Genomic DNA, 24,211 nt, shown 5'->3' with positions numbered 1-24,211 from the left:
AAATTCATGCAATATGATAAAAACCCCATCTTGTTATCCTCGATGGAAACAATACAATACGTGCCTTGCTGCCCGTACTGTCACTAGGAAAGGACACCGCAAGTTTGAACCCAAAGCTAAGCACTTCTCCCATTGCAAGAAAGATCAATCTAGTAGGCCAAACCAAACTGATAATTCGAAGAGACTTGCAAAGATAACCAATCATACATAAAAGAATTCAGAGAAGATTCAAATATTGTTCATAGATAATCTTGATCATAAACCCACAATTCATCGGTCTCAACAAACACACCATAAAAAGAAGATTACATCGAATAGATCTCCACAAGAGAGGGGGAGAACATTGTATTGAGATCCAAAAAGAGAGAAGAAGCCATCTAGCTAATAACTATGGACCCGAAGGTCTGAGGTAAACTACTCACACTTCATCGGAGAGGCTATGATGTTGATGTAGAAGCCCTCCGTGATGGATGCCCCCTCCGGCGGAGCTCCGGAACAGGCCCCAAGATGGGATCTCGTGGATACAGAAAGTTACGGCGGTGGAATTAGGGTTTTGGCTCCGTATCTGATCGTTTGGGGGTACGTAGGTATATATGGGAGGAAGGAGTACGTTGGTGGAGCAATAGGGGCCCCACGAGGGTGGAGGGCACGCCTGGGGGGGGGGGGGTAGGCGCGCCCCCTACCTCGTGGCCTCCTCCTTTATTTCTTGACGTAGGGTCCAAGTCTCCTAGATCATGTTCGGTGAGAAAATCACGTTCCCGAAGGTTTCATTCCGTTTGGACTCCGTTTGATATTCCTTTTCTGCGAAACTCTGAAATAGGCAAAAAAACAGCAATTCTGGGCTGGGCCTCCGGTTAATAGGTTAGTCCCAAAAATAATATAAAAGTGGATAATAAAGCCCAATAATGTCCAAAACAGTAGATAATATAGCATGGAGCAATCAAAAATTATAGATACGTTGGAGACGTATCATGTTATCAAGTGGCTTTTTGCATTGATCATCTTGGATTAATCTTGATGCCTATGAACCTGAACCTTAATGTTATTTGAAGCATGTTGTCTATACTTTGAGTGCATATCAAGTTTGTATCCATATGATTCCTGTAGCATGTTGTTTCCTTGATTGCAAAGTGCTTAGTTGCAGTTTTGGGCAGATTGTGTGTGAAACTTGTATTGAGTGTATCTGTTGAACCGTTGCTCCGTTTGGAGTATGCTCTATATGAAACTTGCTTAGTTTTGCATGTAGTTTCATGTTACCTTGTTGCATCCATGTTTTGGAGTGTTTGTGATGTTGTTTTGCTTGCTTTTGCATCAATGACATGTTTAACTTGTTTTGCTCATATCTTCTATACCATAGCTTTGAATTAAACGAACTTTATATGTAACTTGACTAGAAAAGCGTGTAGATCATCTTGGTGCACTTTAACTTGATGATTAATAACTTCAACATAATGTTTTGTTCAAATCAGTACCAATTTTGAAATTTGCATATGGGGAGTTTCTGGAATTGTTATATGTTGTTTCCGACCTCATTTAAACTTGCTTTGGTATGTTGTTCTTGTATGCATCATCTCTTGCCACGAGTAGTATCATATAGACTTATGATGCATCATACTTGGTTGAGCATCATGTCTTGTTCATGCTTGTGTGTTTACCATGTTGTTTGCTTCTTTCCGGTTGTGCTCCTTCTCGATAGTTCCTGTTTCATTGCGATTGTGAGGATTCGTTCGACTACGTGGGATCGTCTTCTTCATGGACTTGTTCTTCTTCCTAGAGGGATTTCAGGCAAGATGACCATCACCTTAGATCTCACTACTGCTTTTCTATGCTAGTTGTCTCGATGCTATGGCTATGTTGCGCTACCTACCACTTATTTATCAAGCCTCCCAAATTGCCATGTTAGCCTCTAACCTTTTTTACCTTCCTAGCAAACTGTTGTTTGGCTATGTTATCGCTTTGCTCAGCCCCTCTTATAGCGTTGCTAGTTGCAGATGCAGTTGCAGGTTGTTCCATGTTGGGACATGGATATCATGGGATATCACAATATCTCTTATTTAATTAATGCACATATATACTTGGTAAAGGGTGGAAGGCTTGGCCTTATGCCTGGTGTTTTGTTCCACTCTTGCCGCCCTAGTTTCTGTCATACTGGTGTTATGTTCCTTGATTTTGCGTCCCTAACACGGTGAGGGTTTATGGGCCCCTCTTGACAGTTCGCTTTGAATAAAACTCTTCCAGCAAGGCCCAACATTGGTTTTAACATTTGCCATAATAAAAACTTGAACTAAATAATTAATTGGCATATGGCATCATGAACCCGAGGATTCTTTTCTACATACAGGGGGCCAGTGCTGATGGTGTTGGTCCCAAACTAGAGCCCCTTGCAACGCCGCCACAGGGAAACTCGAGGACTGATTTTAGTTGTACGGACTGCTCATCCGGACGTGGCCTGAGAAGAGATACGCGCGGCTACTATCAGGGTGTCGGCATGTCGGGAAGTCTTGCTGGATTAGTTTTACCATTGTCGAAATGTCTTGTGCACTGGGATTACGAGTCTGATCGGAGGTTCCCGCGATGGAGGATTGTCTCCTGGGATCATGAGCTTGTCATGGGCTAAGTTGGGACACCCCTGCGGGGTTTAAACTTTGGAGAGCCGTGCCCGCGGTTATGTGGTAGATGGGAATTTGTTAATATTTGGTTGTAGAGGACTTGAAGTAAACTCAATTAAAATACACCAACCACGTGCGTAACCGTGACTGTCTCTTTTCGGGTGCGTTTGAGAAGAGAACACGGTTGGGTTATGTTTGAACATAAGTAGTTCAGGATCACTTCTTGATCATTACTAGTTTGCGACCGTTTGCGTATTTTCTCATACTCTTGTACTCGTAAGTTAGCCACCATACAATGCTTAGTCGCTGCTGCAACCTCACCACTTTACCCCTTCCATACCCATTAAGCTTTGCTAGTCTTGATGCCCATGGTAATGGGATTGCTGAGTCCTCGTGGCTCATAGATTACTACAGAACAGTTGCAGGTACAGGTTATGCGATGATCACATCGTGAGAGCGATGTTTGCTTGTCTTGGAGTTCTTCTTCTTCATCGTCGATCTTGCGTTAGGTTCCTGGTCGGCAGCCTGGGCTAGCAGGGTGGATGTCGTTTGAGTTTCTGTTTGTGTTTCATCCATAGTCGGATGTTGTTCTTATGTATGATGTTTGATGTATTCATGTGGCATTGTATGCCTTTTGTATGTATCCCCAATTATTATGTAATGGTACGATGTAATGATATCCACCTTGCAAAAGCGTCTCCAATATGTGCTTCTATCCTTGGCGGGACCTTCAAGTTCCTTTAGGATAGAGTCGCATATTGGGCGTGACAAACTGTGTGTTTGAAACAGCAAGGGGGAACCTGAGGAATCACCCTTGATGGATTCCCACACGATGTAGCCATCAAGGTGGACTTGGAGGAATCAGCCTCGTCCACACTTGAGGGGTTGCACGACAGAGTTGTTATCAGGAGTGGTGAAGGAGGAATCATCCTCGATTAGCACAACTGAATAGCTACACTACATGGTTAACACCAGAAGTGCTGACGAGGTATCACCCTCGACACTTGATAATAACTCTGCATAGTCGTACAACTAAGGGGGGAAGGGGTAATGTGCGTTGTCGGGGCCTGGACGTCGATCACGTTGATCGAGTCATCGAACATAAAGCGGGGCAAGTGGGACAAGGTGGGGGTCACTGATGGATCTCTAACCAGCCTATACTAAGCAGTTTAGAGTAAGCAGGTAAGGTATGAAAGCAGGTAGCAAAAATAGGCTATGCATCAGAATAGGAGCAAACAATAAGAGTAGCAAAATCTAATGCAAGCATGAGAGTGAATGGAATGGGCGATATCAGAGTGATCAAGGGGGGGGGGGCTTGCCTGGAAGCTCTGCTGAAAAGGAAGAAGTGTCGTCGTCGATATAGTCGGTCACAAGGGCATCAGTATCGGTTTTGGGGTCTACCGGAGAGAAGAAGGGGAAGAAACAATAAATAGCAAGCATACAAATGCAACAGAAAGCACGACATGGCAGTAAGCTATGCTAGGGGTGCTCTAACGCGGTACTACACGTTGCAAACGGAGAGGAAAACTGTCCGAAGGGGTTTTCCCGGCGTCTTGCTTTTTTCGGACAGACGAAAGAGAGGGGACGATTCCATGTTCAGCATGCTAGGGGCATGTGACAGATGAATGGGCCGCTTATTCGGATTCGTTGTATTTTTCTAAGCAACTTTCATATATAAAACATTTTCATCAGAGTTACGGTTTATTTTCTATTAATTTTCAAAGTTTTAAACATTTCTAGAATTATTTTTAATTCAAAAATCCAACTAAAGTGTTAGATGCACCCGGTGCAGTGCACCCAGCAGTGCGCCAGAGGCTGACCATTGGGGCCCAGTTGACTGCTGACGCAGCAGTCAACAGTGGACCATTGACTGGTCAACAGGGCCCCCGGGCCCACTTGTCATTGAGACGTTTATTTTAAAATAGAGGGTTAATCATTTTTGTTAGCAGTGGGGCCCAGTGGTCAGTGTGCATTAGTGGGGCTTAATTAGCAGAGTCATTAGCGCTAAAGGCAAAGCCATGTCGGCGGCTAACGGCGGCGATGGCAGAACGCGCCGGTGATGGCTGTTCGGTCGACTCCGGCGACGGAAGGGCGCGCCGCTGGGCCCGTTGGAAAACTGCCGAAGCGGCGCCTCCAACGGTGGCGTCGGCTGGCGCCAGGGAGGACTCTAGCGGCGGTGGCGGTGACCTGAAGCGGCGGTGGAGGTCGCGGCCATGACGGGGCTGGGGCTAGCAGCGGGCTGCGTGAGCTCAGCGGCCGCGGGGCGCGGTAGGGGTGGCAGCAGCGAGGAGCAAAAGCGTGGACGGAGGGGCGTACTGGAGCGGCAGGCAGCAGCAATATCGGGCAGCGGCGGGCACAGGCGCGGGCGACGGTGCTCTCCGGCGAGCAACGGAGCGGCTCAATTTGGAGAGAGCCCAAACACTTCACGACACGCTGCAATTGAGTAGCGAGTGACACCTATTGTGTGGAGCGCCACACAAGGCACAAACATGGGAGGTGCCCATGTTCCGATGGTGAGGAACATCACTAGTTGGCAATGAATGTTTGGGCAATCTCCATGCGAAAATAGAGAGGATTTTTTTAAGACAAGAAGATAGAGATAATTTTTTTTAGGGTCATTTTTTTGAGAAACTTTTTTTTTCCGAGGATCAAATAGAGAGAAATGGACTCGAAGTTATGATCGGTTCATCTCCAACATTGGCCCAGACGGCAATGCAACATATACACACCACTTTCCTCATCTAAAGAACGAGCCCACTGCCCAGGCCCATTTTTCACTTTGCTGCTCGCTCCTACACTAACCCACACGCACGGTCGCACCCGCACCTCACCTCATCTCACCAGAGAGAAAGAGAGAGAAGAGAGAGAGTCCGAAGAAGAAGACGGCGGCGGGATGTTTCTGCGGCGGATCCTAAGCGGCGGGGGCGGGCTGGCGGCCATGCGCTCTGCGCGGGCGGTGAAGGAGACGACGGGGATCGTGGGTCTGGACGTGGTCCCCGAGGCGCGGGATGTGCTCATCGGGCTCTACACGCGCACCCTCAAGGAGATCGAGGCCGTCCCCAAGGACGAGGGCTACCGCAAGGCCGTCGAGTCCTTCACCCGCTACCGCCTCCAGATCTGCCAGGAGGAGGAGGACTGGAAGCGCATCGAGGACCGCCTCGGCTGCGGCCAGGTCGAGGAGCTCATCGAGGAGGCCGAGGACGAGCTTAAGCTCATCGGCAAGATGATCGGTTCGTGCCTCTACGATTACCCGTTCCCCTTTCTTTGCCCCGATTAGTTACTTTTGTGTTTTATTATCCTTGTCTGATCGATATATGGGGCAATCGATGGATGTGCGGGGAGTAGTTTGTTTGCCCGTTTGGTGATAAGGGATGTCTTCTCTTTTGATACGGGGAAATGCGAGGTTGCCTGCGGATTGCTCGTTGAGAAAATGTCCTTTCTGCTCTTCACCTAGTGCAAATGGTACGTTAGGGTTGCATAGGAGCAGCTAACGCTTACTGTTCAACTACCAGTAGATCTGGCAACCTTTGTCAACAGATGGAAATTTGTGTGAAATTAATTAATGTTCATCTCAAACATTGAGATACACAAGACTGCGTGATTATTGGTGTACTATGGGTATGTTTTTTTTTTGTGGGATTACTATGGGTATGTTTGGATTGCCACCAACGTTTATCCTACCAATTTTTTGGTCATGACCTAAAGTCTAAAACATCGGTCCATGTTTGGATGATTGCCAACATTTGGGCATGCCAATGCTTCTTTGGTAATCCTAGTTCATTGTCTAGCCAATGTTGGCCAACTCATGGGCAAGCGAAACCTCTAATTTTGGCTAGCCAAAATTTTGGCAGGACAAACTTGGACACAAACCAAACACACCCTATAGTCTTTCATAGTTTTGGTCTCACGGTGGATTGCTATGCCCATAACATTGTTGACCCAGAATCCAGTTCAGGAGCTCAACGGGTGCTACATCAGAAAATGTCCATTTCTGGTAACATTGTCCTCCCATTAGGAACAGTGCACATTTTCCGAAACGTTGCTAGACCGTGGCAGAACAAGGGTGCAGCTTTAGCCTATCCCCTTACACATCTTTTAAGCCGATGTTGGACGTATCAGCTATGTAATGTTTTTTGTTTCGTCAAATTCAGATTAAATGCACCTCTATCCCATTTAAAACTGAGATAACCTTGGAAGAAACAATCAACTATGGTTTTTCTTTCTATGCATAGTAAAATTTAAATGAGCTGCAAATTTGGCTATGTTGCTGGGTCGGTGTTAAACATTTTGTGGCCTGCTCTTCACCTCTTAGCTCCCCTTGTTGAAATGGTGGTACAGGGAGTGAGGGATTTGATGATATTACCAGCGAAAATAAGACATCTAATGATCTGGAAGCACCTCAACTTAAAGTATTCATATCTACATAACCAAGTTATATGCTCCTAATTGGGGAATAATTGTACTGCCATATTTCTATTAGACACGAGAACAAGACGACAGATCAATATGGCCAATTTCTACAATATCTCGGGTGAATACGTGAAAAAGTGTCTTATTTATAGTAATGGTTATATGTCTCACGATGAAGGATATTTGAGATTTTTTGTTTATATAAGTTTTTTCAATACAAATATCATGCTGGGATTGGTTACTAGCTCCAATTTGATACAAATATCACGGGCGCTTTCTTGAAGTAATCTCATTGATATCATTAGCAAGGTAGCTCGGCTGATTACAATACATGTATTAAGCTCTTTATGGCAGCAGATTTTCTTTCAGAAACTGGGAATTCCAATCTTCTCGGCACATTATACTTTGTTTAGTACTATGGTTTGTTTTATAGATGGGAGTGGTCAGCTCACATTATGGAGTAAATATGTTTTGAGCAAATTAGATGGCAGATATCAAAGAGTTGTAGCATGCACTCACAAGAGTGATTGTCTAATGATATTCTATTTAGGCTATTTGATGCTCAAGGCAACCATCATAGTTACATTTCTTTAATGGGTTTTTATCAGTTATGCCACCGGTTATGTCCCACTACTCAGTTTTGCCACTAGAAATTTCAACTGCTCAAAAATGCCATCGCTTCATTAGACACATGCTCAAAAATGCCACTAAACACCATTATTGTGATCTCAAATCTCTTTTGCCATGTTATAATGACATAAATACCTATGAACCAACATGCCAGCTCTCCCTCTATCTCACTACAATAAAGTATAGGGCCCCCTTGATCCCAACAACGTTCTTATTTTCCTATAAAATTATTCGCTTGGTTACTCCTGACAAGTGGGGCCGCACATATCATTGTGAGAGAGAGAGAACTGACATGTGGGTCTAGGCTTATTTTTCTCATAGAACATGGTCAACGGGTTTGACGTAAAAATAACAATGTCTAATGGCATTTTTGAGCAAACATCTAACAGAACGATGGCATTTTTGAGATATCTAATGGCATTTTTGAGCAAGCATCTCACAGATTGATGGCATTTTTGAGCAGTTGTAACTTCTAATGGCAAAACTGAGTAGTGGGACACAACCGGTGGCATAACTGATAAAAACCCTTCTTTAATCTGTCAGTCTGTCACCATATATGCTTAATGCATAACACCTTATGAGAACAATTTCTTTCGGTTTTATTAAATTGAAAAGTGACCTGTTGGTTACAGGGTGATTTGTTGAATACGAAAGCTGAACCGTTTTGTGTTTCATCACTGGTTCGCAAAGTTACTTTTGCCATAACACTTGATACAGTTAATGGATGTACCCATCTTCCATTTCTTTTGGATTAAGATCGCAGACTGTGCCTATGCCCGAAATGCTGTTTTTTAGGCTATTGTCTCCAGTATGAGAATCTCTAATTGATACAAAAGCTTTCAGTATCAGTTCTATTTTAATTACTATATGTTGCAATGCATTGCAGAGTGGGATCCCTGGGGTGTTCCTGATGACTACGAATGCGAGGTGATTGAAGATGACACACCTATTCCCAAGCATGTTCCGCAGCACCGGCCCGTTGCACTACCTGAGGAGTTCTTCAAGACATTAGATGCCATCAAATCAGATCCAGCTCTGCAGGGCGACTCTCCTCCGCAAGTGAAGTCATGAAACTTGAACTCTTCAAGATGCATCATTTTTCACCTGCCGCAGTGTGTAGTTGAGACTAGTCTCATGGGTCCTTTGCCTGCAGTTTGCTTGTTGTCCTGAGCAGAATAAATTTGTTTCTGTGAATGTGAATGCGTTTTTAACGCAGTGCTTCAACACAGTAAAATACTGTTTCTGTTTTCTATTAATCGATGTTGACAAAAGATCAAATGCTGGTTTGTTTTATACTTTTCGATTCATGTACTTCTAGAACCCTGCACTTCTTTAAGTGTCATTGCCTAGTGATTACCTGCAACCTGTATTAATGTCTTTAAGCATTTCAAAAGCACCATTTTCCATGTACTGTATTTGACAAATGTTCCTGTAGGCATGGTATTTCTTTCCTTCTACCACATTCATGTTTTTTTTTCAAGAAAGGATGGCTCTTTAGGTGGGTTGCCCGTCTTGAAACTAAAACCTGACCGTGATTAAAATAGAACCCATGTAGTAAATTCTAAAACTACATTACGGTGCGTTGCAACGGGATACACTGGGGGCGAAATTGGACTATTGTGTGGTAGAAACTGCTAGCATAGCAGCATCAATGTATCGTTGCGGTAGAAAATTATTAGTTATTGGTCATATTAATTTAGTTCCATATTTTAGTCGCTCGTTCTTTAAAATATCATGTATATTTAAATATACAAAAATATAGTACTTTCTCCGTAAAAAAATATAAGAACGTTTAGATCACTATTTTATATTTAAATATACAAAAATATAGTACTTCCTCCGTAAAGAAATATAAGAGCGTTTAGATCACTATTTTTAGTGATCTAAACGCTCTTATATTTGTTTACAGAGGGCCTGTATGGCTTACTTACATGATGCAAACTTTTTATGCAAATTTAAATCTATATCTCCAACTGTTCTATTCAAGGTACAACCTACACCATCGATCTCTATATACTTCTGAAACCGACTCAAGAAATGAGCAAAATTAAATCTCAGACGTTAAGTTAAAAATTAAATTGAGGAATGCCACCCACTTAAAAAGTTATTCAGATCTCGATATAGATTAGCGGTAAGAATTATACTTAATCTAGTGGATAAAAAATGGCAATATGGTCACCTCTCATGATTCCTCTCTTTCCTTGCGTCGTCTTCTTCTTCTTCTTGCATAACCTTTCGGTTACCATAGTTCCACCATGACCAATGAGTCATGGCTTCACCATCTTGATGCTGCTAACTTGATGGCTTCTACATGAGTAACATGAATCATGGGCGCTTGGGGGTATGACGAGTTGATGGATCAAGTTGGAGTAAGTACAAGTTGTTCCATCAACTCGTCATGTTACTCATGTAGTACTCTCCAAGCGCCCATGCCCAGCCTTTACGGGATTCCACAGATGCGAACGGAATTTTTTATCGCTGGCATACATTAATTCATCTACACAACACCTCTATTCTTGTCCTTGTCACCATCGGTGCATGCTGTCCGCCGGTTGACCCGGCCCTAAGACACACGAGGGTGTCGTGATGGAAATATGCTAGAGAGGCAATAATAAAGATGTTATTATTATATTTCCTTGTTCATGATAAATGTTTATTATTCATGCCAGAATTGTATTATCGGAAACTTAAATACATGTGTGGATACATAAAGGAATACCATGTCCCTAGTGAGCCTCTACTAGACTAGCTCGTTGATCAAAGATGGTTAAGATTTCCTAACCATGGACATGTGTTGTCACTTGATAACAGGATCACATCATTAGGAGAATGATGTGATGGACAAGACACATCCGTTAGTTCAGCATATGATCGTTCAGTTTATTGCTACTGCTTTCTTAATGTCAAATACATATTCCTTCGACCATGAGATCATGTAACTCCCGGATACCAGAGGAATACCTTTTGTGCTATCAAACGTCACAACGTAACTGAGTGATCATAAAGATGCTCTACAGGTATCTCCGAAGGTGTCTGTTGAGTTGGCATGGATAGAGATTGAGATTTGTCGCTCCGTGTATCGGAGAGGTATCTCTGGGCCCTCTCGGTAATACACATCATAAGAAGTTTTCAAGCAAAGTGACTAAGGAGTTAGTTATGAGATGATGTATTCTGGAATGAGTGAAGAGACTTGCCGGTAACGAGATGAAACTAGGTATGAAGATACCGACGATCGAATCTCAGGCAAGTAACATACCGACAGACAAAGGGAATTACGTATGTTGTCATAAAGGTTCGACCGATAAAGATCTTCGTAGAATATGTAGGAACCAATATGGGCATCCAGGTTCTGCTATTGGTTATTGACTGAAGAGGCATCTCGGTCATGTCTACATCATTCTCGAACCTGTAGGGTCCGCGTGCTTAACGTTCGTTGACGATATAGTATTATATGAGTTATGTGAGTTGATGAACGAATGTTGTTCGGAGTCCCGGATGAGATCACGGACATGACTAGGAGCTTCATAATGGTTCGGAGGTAAATATTGATATATAGGACGATGATTTGGTTTTACTCAAAGGAACTTAATACAATAGATGCATGCTGGATAGCGGTCGATGTGTGGAGTAATAGTAGTAGATGCAGGCAGGAGTCGGTCTACTAATCTTGGATGTGTTGCCTATGTAATGATCATTGCCTAGATATCGTCATAATTATTTGAGGTTCTATCAATTGCCCAACAGTAATTTGTTTACCCACCATTTGCTATCTTTCTTGAGAGAAGCCACAAGTGAAACCTACGGCCCCGGGTCTTCTTCCTCATATATTTGCCTTTGCGATCTACTTTTCCTTTGCATTTTTATTCAGATCTATTAAACCAAAAATACAAAAATACTTTGGTGCACTTTATTTATTTATGATCTATTATTTCAATCTACTACAAATTTCTCGCATCGTTACGTTAAAGGGATTGACAACCCCTTTAACACATCGGGTTGCGAGGTGTTGTTACTGTGTGCAGGTGCTGTTTACGTTGTGTTGCTTGCTTCTCCTACTAGTTCGATAATCTTGGTTTTATCACTGAGGGAAATACCTACCTTCGCTGTGCTACATTATCGCTTCCTCTTTGGGGAAACACCGACGTAGTCCTAGCAGACAGGAGTTTTCTGGCGCTATAGTCAGGGAGCAATCAAAAGGAATTTTTGGCGCTGTTGCCGGGGAAGATCTTCAACATAACCAGGTTCCTAATGAAAAACCTCATCTCCTCACAATTTACATTATTTTCCATTTGCCTCTCGTTTTCCTCTCCCCCACTTCACAAAAATGTGCTGTTTTATTCGCCCCTCTTTTTCATTCGCCGTTTCGCGCCAGATCTGTTTTTGTGTGCAATCTTGTTCGCTACCTTTTCTTGTGTTACCATGTGCCCTCTATTTGCTTGCATCTTCACTTTCTAAAAATCTATTGATATGTATCCTCATCCACTTGCTAATCTTTTCAAAAGATCTGATTATGTTGAACCAACCGCTAGTGAGTTGAGTGCACTTGATTATCTTTATGAAATTTTGCTTGAGATCTGTAAATCTGAAAATTGTCATGAAGAAATTTATGAAGTGATTCATGATAGCTCCTTGAATGAAAAGCATGATTGCAATGATTTTACTATAAATTCTATTAATGTCAATTGTGCTAATAATATGCAAAACCCCAAGCTTGGGGATGCTAATTTTGATATGTCCACTACTTATTGCAATGATCATGATTGGGGTGATTCTTATTATGATCTTGAAAAATTATTTAAGCCTCATGATGAATATGTTTGCAATAATATTGAAAGTGGGTTTGGAAGAGTGTCAACTCTAGGTAATAATGATCCCACTATTTTGGAAGAGTGTCAACATTGCATGCATGTGGATCATGAAGAGAATATTTTATGTGATAGTTATATTGCTGAATTTGAATATGATCACACATGTAATTATTATGAGAGAGGGAAATATAGTTGTTTAAATTTTCATGTTATTAAATTTCATCTGTTATGTTGAGATTGTCAATGTTTTATTTCTTTCCTTTGCATATGTTAGATATTTCTTGTCATGGTAATTTGTTTGCTTATAAAATTCCTATGCATAGGAAGTATGTTAGACTTAAGTGTGTTTGTCACATGTTTTAGGATGCTCTATTTGTGTTTCAATTATTATCTTTCATGTGAGCATCAATAAAGTCTTATGCCTAGCTAGGGGCATAAAACGATAACGCTTGTTGGGAGGCAACCCAATGAATAAAATCTATTTTTGCTTTATGTTCTTGTGTGCTAGCACAATTATGCTACTGTTATGATTGTGTTTTTATGTTTTAATTAGTGTTTGTGCCAAGTAAAGCCTTTAGGATCTTCTTGGGTGATAGTTGTTTGATCTTGGTGAAAAAACAGAAACTTTTACGCTCATGAAATTAATTTCCATTTTTTTTACCAGAGAGCGATAAAATACACATTCGACTTGCGGTATATCAATATAAAAATTTCTCAGGTTGTCCTAATTTCTCTGAATTTTTGGAGTTACAGAAGTATTCGAAATAGTCAGATTGCAACAGATTGTTCTATTTTGACAGATTTTGTTTTCTTTGTGTTGTCTGCTTATTTTGATGGCTCTATGGTTTTCTTTGATGAGTTTTTGCCATGGAAAAGTTGGAATATAGTAGATATAATACAAAAACAAAATATTAATTGGTTTGATACAACACTTATAGTAGTTATTTATTATCCTTATACTAACGGATCTCATGAAGGTTTTGTTGAGTTTTGTGTGATTGAAGTTTTCAAGTTTTGGGTTATCTTACGATGGATGAAGGAAGGATGCAAGAGCCTAAGCTTGGGGATGCCCCGGCATCCCAAGCTATTATCCAAGAATGAGCAACCAACTAAGCTTGGGGATGCCCCCGAGTGGCATCCCCGCTTTCCTCCAACGATCATCGGTATTTTACTTGAAACTATATTTTTATTCGTCACATGATATGTGTTTTGCTTGGAGTGTCTTGTATGCTATGAGTCTTTGCTTGTTTTATTTTGTGTTTTAAGTCATCAATCCTTGCTGGACACACCTATTTGAGAGAGCCAAAATTATTTCATGACTTGTTAGAATAGCTCGCTATGCTTCACTTAAATCTTTTATGAGCTAGGACTTGCTCTAGTGCTTCACTTGTATCTTTTTGAGCACGGCATGCTTAGTATTTTTGAAGAAATGCTATCTTGCTTCACTTAGGTTTATTTGAGAGTTAGTAAAATTTTGAAGAAATTCTCTCTTGCTTCACTTAAATTATTTTGAGAGAAAGCAAATTTGTTATGCTCATGATCTTCACATATATTTGTTTGAGCCTATGAAAAGCAACATGTGAAAATTAGTCCCAAAGTGATAGATATCTAAGAAGGATAAAGAAATAAAAAATGTCATGAAGATCATTGGACAAAATAAACTTGACTCTTAGTAATAGTTTTGAGATCTGATGATGTGATATGTGAGTTATGTTGATGAGTAATTGTGCTCTAGTAGGAATATTGGTGTTAAGGTTTGTGATTCCCGAAGCATGCATGTATAGTCTCTCGTTATGCTATGATGTTGGAGCATGATTTATTTTTGATTGTATTCCTTATGAGTGGCGGTCGGGGACGAGCGATGGTCTTTTCCTACCAATCTATCCCCCTAGGGGCATACTTAGTAGTATTTTGCTTCGAGGGCTAATAAACTTTTGCAATAAGTACATGAGTTCTTTATGACTAATGTGACTCCATGGATTATATGCACTCTTACCTTTCTGCAATTTGCTAGGCTCTACGGTACCGTGCATTGCCCTTTCTCACATCGAGACGTGGTGCAAACTTTGCAGGTGCATCCAAACCCCATGATATGATACGCTCTATCACACATAAGCCTTATTATATCTTCCTCAAAATGGCCACCATACCTACCTATTATGGCTTTCCCATGGCCATTCTGAGATATATTTCCATGCAACTTCCACCATTTCTGTTTAATGACTTGAGCATTCACTGTCATATTGCTTTGCATGATCATATAGCTGAGATAGTGTTTGTGGCTCGGCCACCGTTCATCATTTTTCATACATGTTACGCTAGATCATTGCACATCCTGGTACATGCCATAGGCATTCATATAGAGTCATACTTTGTCATAGATATCGAGTTGTAATTTTTATTTTTTTTCAATTATAAGTAAATGAAAGTGTGATGATCATTATTATTCATTTTTAGAGCAGTGCCCCAGTGAGGAAAGGATGATGGAGACTATGATTCCCCCACAAGTTGGGATGAGGCTCCGTACAATAAGAGAAAAAGAAAGAAAAGGGGAAAGCAAAAAAAGAAAAATAAAAAAAGAGGAAGAAAAGAAAAAAATAAAAAAAATAAAAAGAAAAAGAGAAGGGGCATTGTTAGTATTTTTTACCACACTTGTGCTTCAAAGTAGCACCATGTTTTTCATATGGAGAGTCTCCTATGTTGTCACTTTCATATACTAGTGGGAATTTTTCATTATAGGATTAGATGCACACCCACTTAGTTTCATATTGAGCTTTCATACACTTAAGCTCTTAGTGCATTCGGTGCATGGCAATCCCTACTCCTCACGTTGCTATCGATTGATGGGCATCTCCATAGCCCGTTGGTTAGCCGCATCGATGTGAGACTTCCTTACTTTTTTGTCTTCTCTATATTTGCCCCTATCATCATACTCTATTCCACCCGTAGTGCTATATCCATGGCTTGTGCTCATGTATTACGTGAGGATTGAAAAAGCTGAAGCGCGTTAAAAAGTATGAACCAATTGCTCGGCTTGTCATCGAGGTTGTGCATGATAAATACTTTGTGGTAAGAAGACAGAGCATGATAAGACTATATGATTTTGTAGGGATAACTTATTTTAGCATTGATATTTTGAAAGACATGGTTGCTTGTTGATATGCTTGAGTATCTAAATTATTATGTCAAAACTAGATTGTTGCTTTGAACCACATAAAAAGTCCAATTGTCCATGCTATAAAGAAAAGAATATTATATGACATGATAGGCAGCATTCCACATCCAAAATTCTGTTTTTATCACTTACCTACTCGAGGATGAGTAGTAGTTAAGCTTGGGGATGCTAATACGTCTCCAATGTATCTATAATTTTTGATTGTTCCATGCTGTTTTATTATCAATCTTAGATGTTTTATAATCATTTTGTAGTCATTTTATATCATTTTTTGGTACTAACCTATTGACATAGTGCCAAGTGCCATTTCCTGTTTTTTCCGTGTTTTTTACATCGTAGAAAATAAATATCAAACGGAGTCCAAATGACCTTGACTTGGAACTTCTCTCCTTGCTTCTACTCTTGTAGAACTTGTTGAAGTTCTTCACCATTAGGCTCAACTCTTCATTGAAGGTTTGTTTCTCACTTGATGATGTGGGAGCTTCACATGAGGCTTTGTAAGCACCACTTGACTTGTTATGGAGCTCCTCCTTATCCTTGAGTGACATCTCATGAGCAACAATTCTTCCAATGACTTCCGTTGGCTTGAGATCTGTGTAATTTGGCATCATTTGGATCAATGTGCATACGGTATCGTATTTTCCATCCAAGGCTCTTAGGATCTTCTTGATGATGAATTTGTCGGTCATCTCTTCACTTCCTAAGCCGACAATCTCATTTGTGATAAGAGCAAGCCTAGAGTACATTTCAGTGACACCTTCACCATCCTTCATTTTGAACTTGTCAAGTTGACTTTGAAGCACATCCAACTTGGATTCCTTGACGGAGTCGGTACCTTCATGCATGTCAATCAAAGTATCCCAAATTTCCTTTGCATTCTCAAGATGGTTGATTTTGTTGAATTCTTCGGGGCACAATCCGTTGAAGAGGATATCACAAGCTTGAGCATTGTATTGTAGCATGTTCAACTCATCCGCGGTAGCTTCACGATTCGGTTCTCTCCAATCAAAGAATTCACCTTGCAAGCCAACACACACAATAGCCCAAACGGCGGGGTTATGTCCAAGAATATGCATTTTCATCTTATGCTTCCAACTAGCAAAATTAGTACCATCAAAGTAAGGACCTCTACGGTGATAATTTCCCTCGCTAGACGCCATACTCTCCTAGGTTGTGAAACCAAGGCTATGACCACCAAAAGCTATGGAAATCAAAGCAAATGGAGACCAAAGCTCTGATACCACTTGTAGGATCGAAAGTATGTCTAGAGCGCGGGGGGGGGGGGGGGTGATTAGACTACTTGACCAAATAAAAATCTATCATTTTCCCAATTTTAGTCATTGGCAGATTTTATCTATCTTAGCACAAGTCAAGCAATCTTAACACAATTCAAGCAAGCATGCAAAGAGTCTATGAGCAGCGGAAAATAAAGCATGCAACTTGCAATAATGTAAAGGGAAGGGTTTGGAGAATTCAAACACAATTGGAGACACGGATGTTCTTGTCGTGGTTCCGATAGGTGGTGCTATCGTACATCCACGTTGATGGAGACTTCAACCCATGAAGGGTAACGGTTGCGCGAGTCCACGGAGGGCTCCACCCACGAAGGGTCCACGAAGAAGCAACCTTGTCTATCCCATCATGGCCATCGCCCACGGAGGACTTGCCTCACTAGTGGTAGATCTTCATGAAGTAGGCGATCTCCTTGCCCTTACAAACTCCTTGGTTCAACTCCACAATCTTTGTCGGAGGCTCCCAAGTGACACCTAGCCAATCTAGGAGACACCACTCTCCAAGAAGTAACAAATGGTGTGTTGATGATGAACTCCTTGCTCTTGTGCTTCAAATGATAGTCTCCCCAACACTCAACTCTCTCTCACAGGATATGGATTTGGTGGAAAGAAGATTTGAGTGGAAAGCAACTTGGGAAGGCTAGAGATCAAGATTCATATGGTGGGAATGGAATATCTTGGCCTCAACACATGAGTAGGTGGTTCTCTCTCAGAAAATGTGTATTGGAAGTGTAGGTATGTTCTGATGGCTCTCTCCACGAATGAAGAGTGGGTGGAGGGGTATATATAGCCTCCACACAAAATATAACCGTTACACACAATTTACCAATCTCGGTGAGACCGAATGGAGAAACTCGGTCAGACCGATTCAGCAAACCTAGTGACCGTTAGGATTTTCAGTGGGACTGAGATGCAACTCGGTAGGACCGATATGGTTAGGGTTAGGGCATAACGTAATCTCTGTGTGACCGATTACACAAACTCGGTGGGACAGATTTTGGTAATAAGCTAACCAAAGAGTTGGTCAGGTAAACTCGGTGGGACCGATCGCTCATTTCGATGGGACCGAAATGTTACAAAAGAGAAACAGAGAGTTTACATTGCAATCTCGGTGGGACCGGTCGCTCATCTCTGTAGGAGTGAAACGTTACGAAGGGAAACAGAGAGATTACAACCCCATCTCGGTGTGACCGAGATCCCTATCGGTGAGACTGATTTGCCTAGGGTTTGTGGCAGTGGCTATGACATCTGAACTTGGTGGCGCCGGATAGAAAGAATCGGTGGGGCCGAGTTTGACTTTTGGTTTAGGTCATATGTGGATGTGGGAAGGTAGTTGAGGGTTTTGGAGCATATCACTAAGCACTATGAAGCAAGAACCTCATTAAACAACACCTCATCCCTCCTTGATAGTATTGGCTTTTCCTATAGACTCAATGTGATCTTGGATCACTAAAATATAAAATGTAGAGTCTTGAGCTTTGAGCTTGAGCCAATCTTTTTGTCCTTAATATTTTGAGGGGTCCAGTTTCCTCATCCATGCCATGCCATTCATTGAGCTTTTCCTGAAATATTAATCTTGGAATAGCATTAGCTCAATGAGCTATATGTTGTTAGGAATTACCAAAACCACCTAGGGATAGTTGCACTTTCAGTAGGCATGCCTGTTATTTCTGTTAAAATAGGAGATCATTGTTATCATGGCTTATGTGATATGGGTGCTAGTGCTAGTGCAATACCTTATTCCTTATACAAAGAAGTTATGCATGATATTGCACCTGCTGAGATGGAAAATATTGATGTCACAATTAAACTAGCCAATAGAGATACTATTTCAACAATGGGAATTGTTAGAGATGTTGAAGTCTTGTGTGGGAAAACTAAATATCCTGCTGATTTTCTTGTTCTTGGTTCCCCACAAGATAGCTTTTGTCCCATTATATTTGGTAGACCCTTCTTAAATACTGTTAATGCTACCATAGATTGCAAAAGAGATGTTGTTACTATCGGTTTAGATGATATGACTCATGAATTTAATTTTTCTAAATTTAGTAGACAACACTATGAAGAAGAATTACCTAGTAAGGATGAAATTATTGGTCTTGCTTCTATTGTCATACCTCCTAGTGATCCCTTAGAACAATATTTGCTAGACCATGAAAATGACATGTTTATGAATGAAAGAAGGGAATTAGATGAAGTATTCTTTAAACAGGAACCTATTCTTAAAAACAATTTACCTATTGAAATCCTAGGGGATCCTCCTCCACCCAAGGGTTATCCCGTGTTTGAGCTTAAACCGTTACCTGATACTCTTAAATATGCTTATCTTGATGAGAAAAAGATATATCCTGTTATTATTAGTGCTAACCTTTCAGAGCATGAAGAAGAGAGATTATTGAAAACAATGGTTGTTCTATTTATATGAGTAATATCTTTTATGGTCATGCACCTTTGATGAATGGTCTATTCTTGTTGAATATCGATCATAGTGATACACATATTCATAATATTGATGCCAAAAGATGCAAACTTGATAATGATAGTGCAACATACTTGCGGCACTGCCGTTTAGGTCATATTGGTGTAAAGCGCATGAAGAAACTCCATGAGGATGGGCTTTTGGAATCACTTGATTATGAATCATTTGATACACGCGAACCATGCCTCATGGGTAAGAGGACTAAAAAACCATTCTCCGGAACAATGGAGTGAGCTAATGACTTATTGGAAATAATACATACCGATGTATGCGGTCCGACGAGTGTTGAGGCACGCGGCGAGTATCGTTATTTTCTAACCTTTACAGATGATTTGAGTATGTATGGGTATATCTACTTAATGAAACACAAATATGAAACATTTGAAAAGTTCAAATAATTTCAGAGTGAAGTAGAGAATCATCGTAACAAGAAAAATAAAATTTCTACGATCTGATCATGGAGGTGAATATTTGAGTTACAAGTTTGGCCTTCATTTAAAAATACGTGGAATTATTTCACAACTCACGGCACCTGAAACACCACAGCGTAATGGTGTGTCCAAACGTCATAATCATACTTTATTAGATATGGTGCGTTCTATTATGTCTCTTACCGATTCGCATGTATCATTTTGGGGTTATGCATTAGAGACAACCACATTCACGTTAAATAGGGCACTATCTAAATCCGTTGAGACGACATCGTATGAATTGTGGTTTGGTAAGAAACCTAAGCCATCGTTTCTTAAAGTTTGGGGATGCGACACTTATGTCAAAAGGCTTTAGCTTGATAAGATCGAACCCAAATCGGAGAAGTGCGTCTTCATAGGATACCCTAAGGAAACTATTGGGTACACCTTCTACCATAGATCCGAAGGCAAGATATTTTTTGCCAAGAATGGATCCTTTCTAGAGAAGGAGTTTCTCTCGAAAGAAGTGAGTGGGAGGAAAGTAGAACTTGATGAGGTCATTGTACCTTCTCTCAAATTGGAAAGTAGCACATCAAAGAAAACCATTCATGTGATTCCTACACCAACTAGAAAGGAAGCTAATGATGATGATCATGAAACTTCAGATGAAGTTACTACTGGACCTCGTAGGTCGATCAGAACACATTCCGCACCAGAGTGGTACGGTAATCCTGTCCTGGAAGTCATGATATTAGACCACACTGAACCTACGAACTATGAAGAAGCTATGACGAGCCCAGATTTCGATAAATGGCTTGAAACCATGAAATGTGAGATAGGATCCATGCATGAGAATAAAGTGTGGACTTTGGTGGACTTGCCTGATGACCGATAAGCCATTGAGAATAAATTGATCTTCAAGAAGAAGACGGGCGCTGATGGTAATGTCACTATCTACAAAGCTCGACTTGTGTCAAAAGGTTTTCGACAATTTCAAGGGGTTGACTATGATGAGACTTCCTCGCGTGTAGCGATGCTTAAGTCTGTCCGAATCATGTTAGCAATTACCGCATTTTATGATTATGAAATCTGGCAAATGGACGTCAAAACTACATTCCTTAATGGATTTCTTAAAGAAGAGTTGTATATGATGGAGCCAGAAGGTTTTGTCGATCCTAAAGGTGCTAACAAAGTGTGCAAGCTCCAGCGATCCATCTATGGACTGGTGCAAGCATCTTAGAGTTGGAATATACACTTTGATGATGTGATCAAAGCATATGGTTTTATACAGACTTATGGTGAATCATGTATTTATAAGAAAGGGAGTGGGAGCTCTATAGCATTTCTGATATTATATGTGGATGACATATTGCTGATTGGAAATGATATAGAATTTCTGGATAGCATAAAAGGATACTTGAATAATAATTTTTCAATGAAAGACCACGGTGAAGCTGCTTATATATTGGGCATCAAGATATATAGGGATAGATCAAGACGCTTAATAGTACTTTCACAAAGCACATGCCTTGACAAAGTTCTGAAGAAGTTCAAAATGGACCAGTCTAAGAAAGGGTTCTTACATTTGTTGCAAGGTGTGAAATTGAGTCAGACTCGAAGTTCGACCATGGTAGAAGATAGAGAGAAAATGAAAGTCATGCCCTATGCCTCAGCCATCGGTTCTATTATGTATGCCATGCTGTGTACCAGACCTGATGTGTGCCTTGCCATAAGTTTGGCAGGTAGGTACCAAAGTAATCCAGGAGTGAATCACTGGATAACGGTCAAGAACATCCTGAAGTACCTGAAAAGGACCAAGGATATGTTTCTCATTTATGGAGGTGACGAAGAGCTCATCATAAAAGGTTACGTCGATGATAGCTTCGACACAGATCCGGATGACTCTAAGTCACAAACCGGATACGTATTTATATTGAATGGTGGAGCTGCCAGTTGGTGTAGTTCCAAGAAGAGCGTCGTGGCAGGATCTACGTGTGAAGCAAAGTACATAGCTGCTTCGGAAGCAACGCATGAAGGAGTCTGGATGAAGGAGTTCATATCCGATCCGGGTGTAATATCCAGTGCATCGGGTCCAATGAAAATCTTTTGCGACAACACTGTAGCAATTGCCTTAGTGAAGGAATCCAGGTTTCACAAGAGAACCAAACACATCAAGAGACGCTTCAACTCCATTCATGAAAAGGTCAAGGATGGAGACATAGAAATTTGCAAAATACATACGGATCTGAATGTAGCAGACCCGTTGACTAAACCTCTTTCGCGGGCAAAACATGATCAGCACCATGACTCCATGGGTGTTAGATTCATTAGTATGTAATCTAGATTACTGACTCTAGTGCAAGTCGGAGACTCATGGAAATATGCCCTAAAGGCAATAATATAGATGCTATTATTATATTTCCTTGTTCATGGGCCCTGGTGACAAGCATTAAGCATAGCAAAGTCATAGCAACATCAATCTCAGAACATAGCGGATACTAGGGATCAAACCCTAACAAAACTAACTCGATTACATGATAAATCTCATCCAACCCATCACCGTCCAGCAAGCCTACAATGGAATTACTCACGCACGGCGGTGAGCATCATGAAATTGGTGATGGAGGATGGTTGATGATGACGACGGTGACGAATCCCCCTCTCCGGAGCCCCGAACGGACTCCAGATCATCCCTCCCGAGAGGTTTTAGGGCTTGGCGGTGGCTCCGTATCATAAAACGCGATGAAATCTTCTCTCCTATTTTTTCCTCCCTGAAAGCAGATATATAGAGTTGGAGTTGGAGTCGGGAGGTCTCCAGGGGGCCCATGAGGTAGGGGGGCACGCCCTAGGGGCGGTGCCCCCCACCCTCGTGGAAAGGGTGTGGGCCCCCTAGTCTTCATCTTTGGCGAGGATTTTTTATTATTTATTGTAAGATATTCCGTGGAGTTTCAGGTCATTCCGAGAACTTTTGTTTTCTGCACATAAAACAACATCATGGCAATTCTGCTGAAAACAGCGTCAGTCCAGGTTAGTTCCATTCAAATCATATAAGTTAGAGTCCAAAACAAGGGAAAAAGTGTTTGGAAAAGTAGATACGACACCTAATCAAAGTTTCCAAAGTTTGACTTCTAAAAAATTTACATGCACTGCATTATCGAGCGGATGGAATATCTCTTTCCCCCTCTCAGCTATCTGACGCACCACTCAGCCTTATCGGGGCTCCTCAATCTCTCTCAAACTTTATTGGCCAGTTTGGTTCGTGACCTGACCCTCATGCCTTGATGGCCGGTACTGCCTGGTGTGGACATGAGATGTAAAATATTTTTGTGGATGTTTTGAAAAGTCAAACCTCAGAAACGTTTGACCAGGTATATGTGGAGAAAAACATTTACATCTGGAATGATCATTAGATTCATCACAACATGTACTTACTTCATACTATCATTTATCTTTGGTATTGTAGATGTAAGTAATTTCTTTATAAACTTGGTCAAAGTTTCAAAAGTTTGACTTAAAAAAATGTTGGAACTACATTATCGAACGGAGGGAGTAGCTCTTTCTCTCTCTCTGCTATCTCTCACGGGCCTCCCCTCTCACTCAAACTCTCTATACCGACGGATTATACGCTCACTGTGTCAGCGTATAGCTCCGTATATTGTTTAGTTGACCGGTCAACCCATCCACATGCTGCCTTGTCAGCTCATGTTCTGTATCTTCGTGTGCTGGCCCATGTGGCAGTGGGTGAAATAAGTAAACTAGAGGCCCATCTGACATGCGGTGAAGTAAACAAAGTTGAAACCACTCGGGGTAGCACCCCGCACGCTAGTAAGTTGAAACCCAATTACGATGACAAGTGTAGTGTTCAAAACTGCATCTACGCACTGCACCGAAAGAAATGTTTTTAGTATTTTTTCTCATGTGATCACCTGCATCGTTTTTATGCTGTACTACTATAGTAGCCTAGGCTAGTCATAGTGGAAAGTAACTTAGACTACTCCAGTAACTCTATGGTTACCCTAAGAGCAAGTACTACCTCCGTCCTGGTTTACTCTTCCAATTTTGTAGTATCAAAATTTGACCATAGATTTAACTGACAAAATGTTAATGCATGTCACTAAGAACTATATCGTTGGATTCGTATTTGAACATAATTTCAAATGGTGTAATTTTTAGTGACATGCATTCTCATTTTCTTAGGTAAATCTATGGTCAAAATTTTATACTAAAAACGAGGTAGTATTACAAAAGTGGGCTATGTAGGCCAAAACATGTGCCAAATTCACTTGTGATGCATTTGGCATCGATGCCCCTCCATTGCTCACCTGGTGTCCCAATCTGGATCACCTACTTTGCTCCGGTGCCAAATTAACTCACGCAATGAAAAAACACTGCGTGGGA

The 24,211-nt window shown here is 41.2% G+C and overlaps 1 protein-coding gene across 1 annotated transcript; it reads left to right on the top strand.

The window, feature by feature from the left end:
• Positions 1-5,378: 5,378 nt before the first annotated feature.
• On the top strand, positions 5,379-8,944 carry LOC125551913 (NADH-ubiquinone oxidoreductase-like protein). The gene is made up of 2 exons (XM_048715314.2): positions 5,379-5,839; positions 8,536-8,944. The coding sequence occupies exons 1-2, from the start codon at positions 5,503-5,505 to the stop codon at positions 8,718-8,720; spliced, it is 522 nt and encodes a 173-aa protein (XP_048571271.1). The 5' UTR covers positions 5,379-5,502; the 3' UTR covers positions 8,721-8,944.
• Positions 8,945-24,211: the final 15,267 nt, after the last annotated feature.

This window comes from Triticum urartu, chromosome 4A (genome assembly GCF_056163025.1).
Source record: "Triticum urartu cultivar PI428250 chromosome 4A, HENAU_Tu73, whole genome shotgun sequence".
Taxonomy (NCBI): Eukaryota; Viridiplantae; Streptophyta; class Magnoliopsida; order Poales; family Poaceae; genus Triticum; species Triticum urartu.
The sequence above is the reverse complement of the archived record's forward strand: the minus strand, read 5'-3'. Positions and strand labels throughout refer to the sequence as shown.

Coding starts and splice junctions, on each gene's coding strand:
- LOC125551913 (XM_048715314.2), top strand. CDS start 5,503: ATGTTTCTGCGGCGGATCCTAAGCGGCGGGGGCGGGCTGGCGGCCATG. Junction 5,840..8,535: donor GCTCATCGGCAAGATGATCG/GTTCGTGCCTCT, acceptor AATGCATTGCAG/AGTGGGATCCCTGGGGTGTT.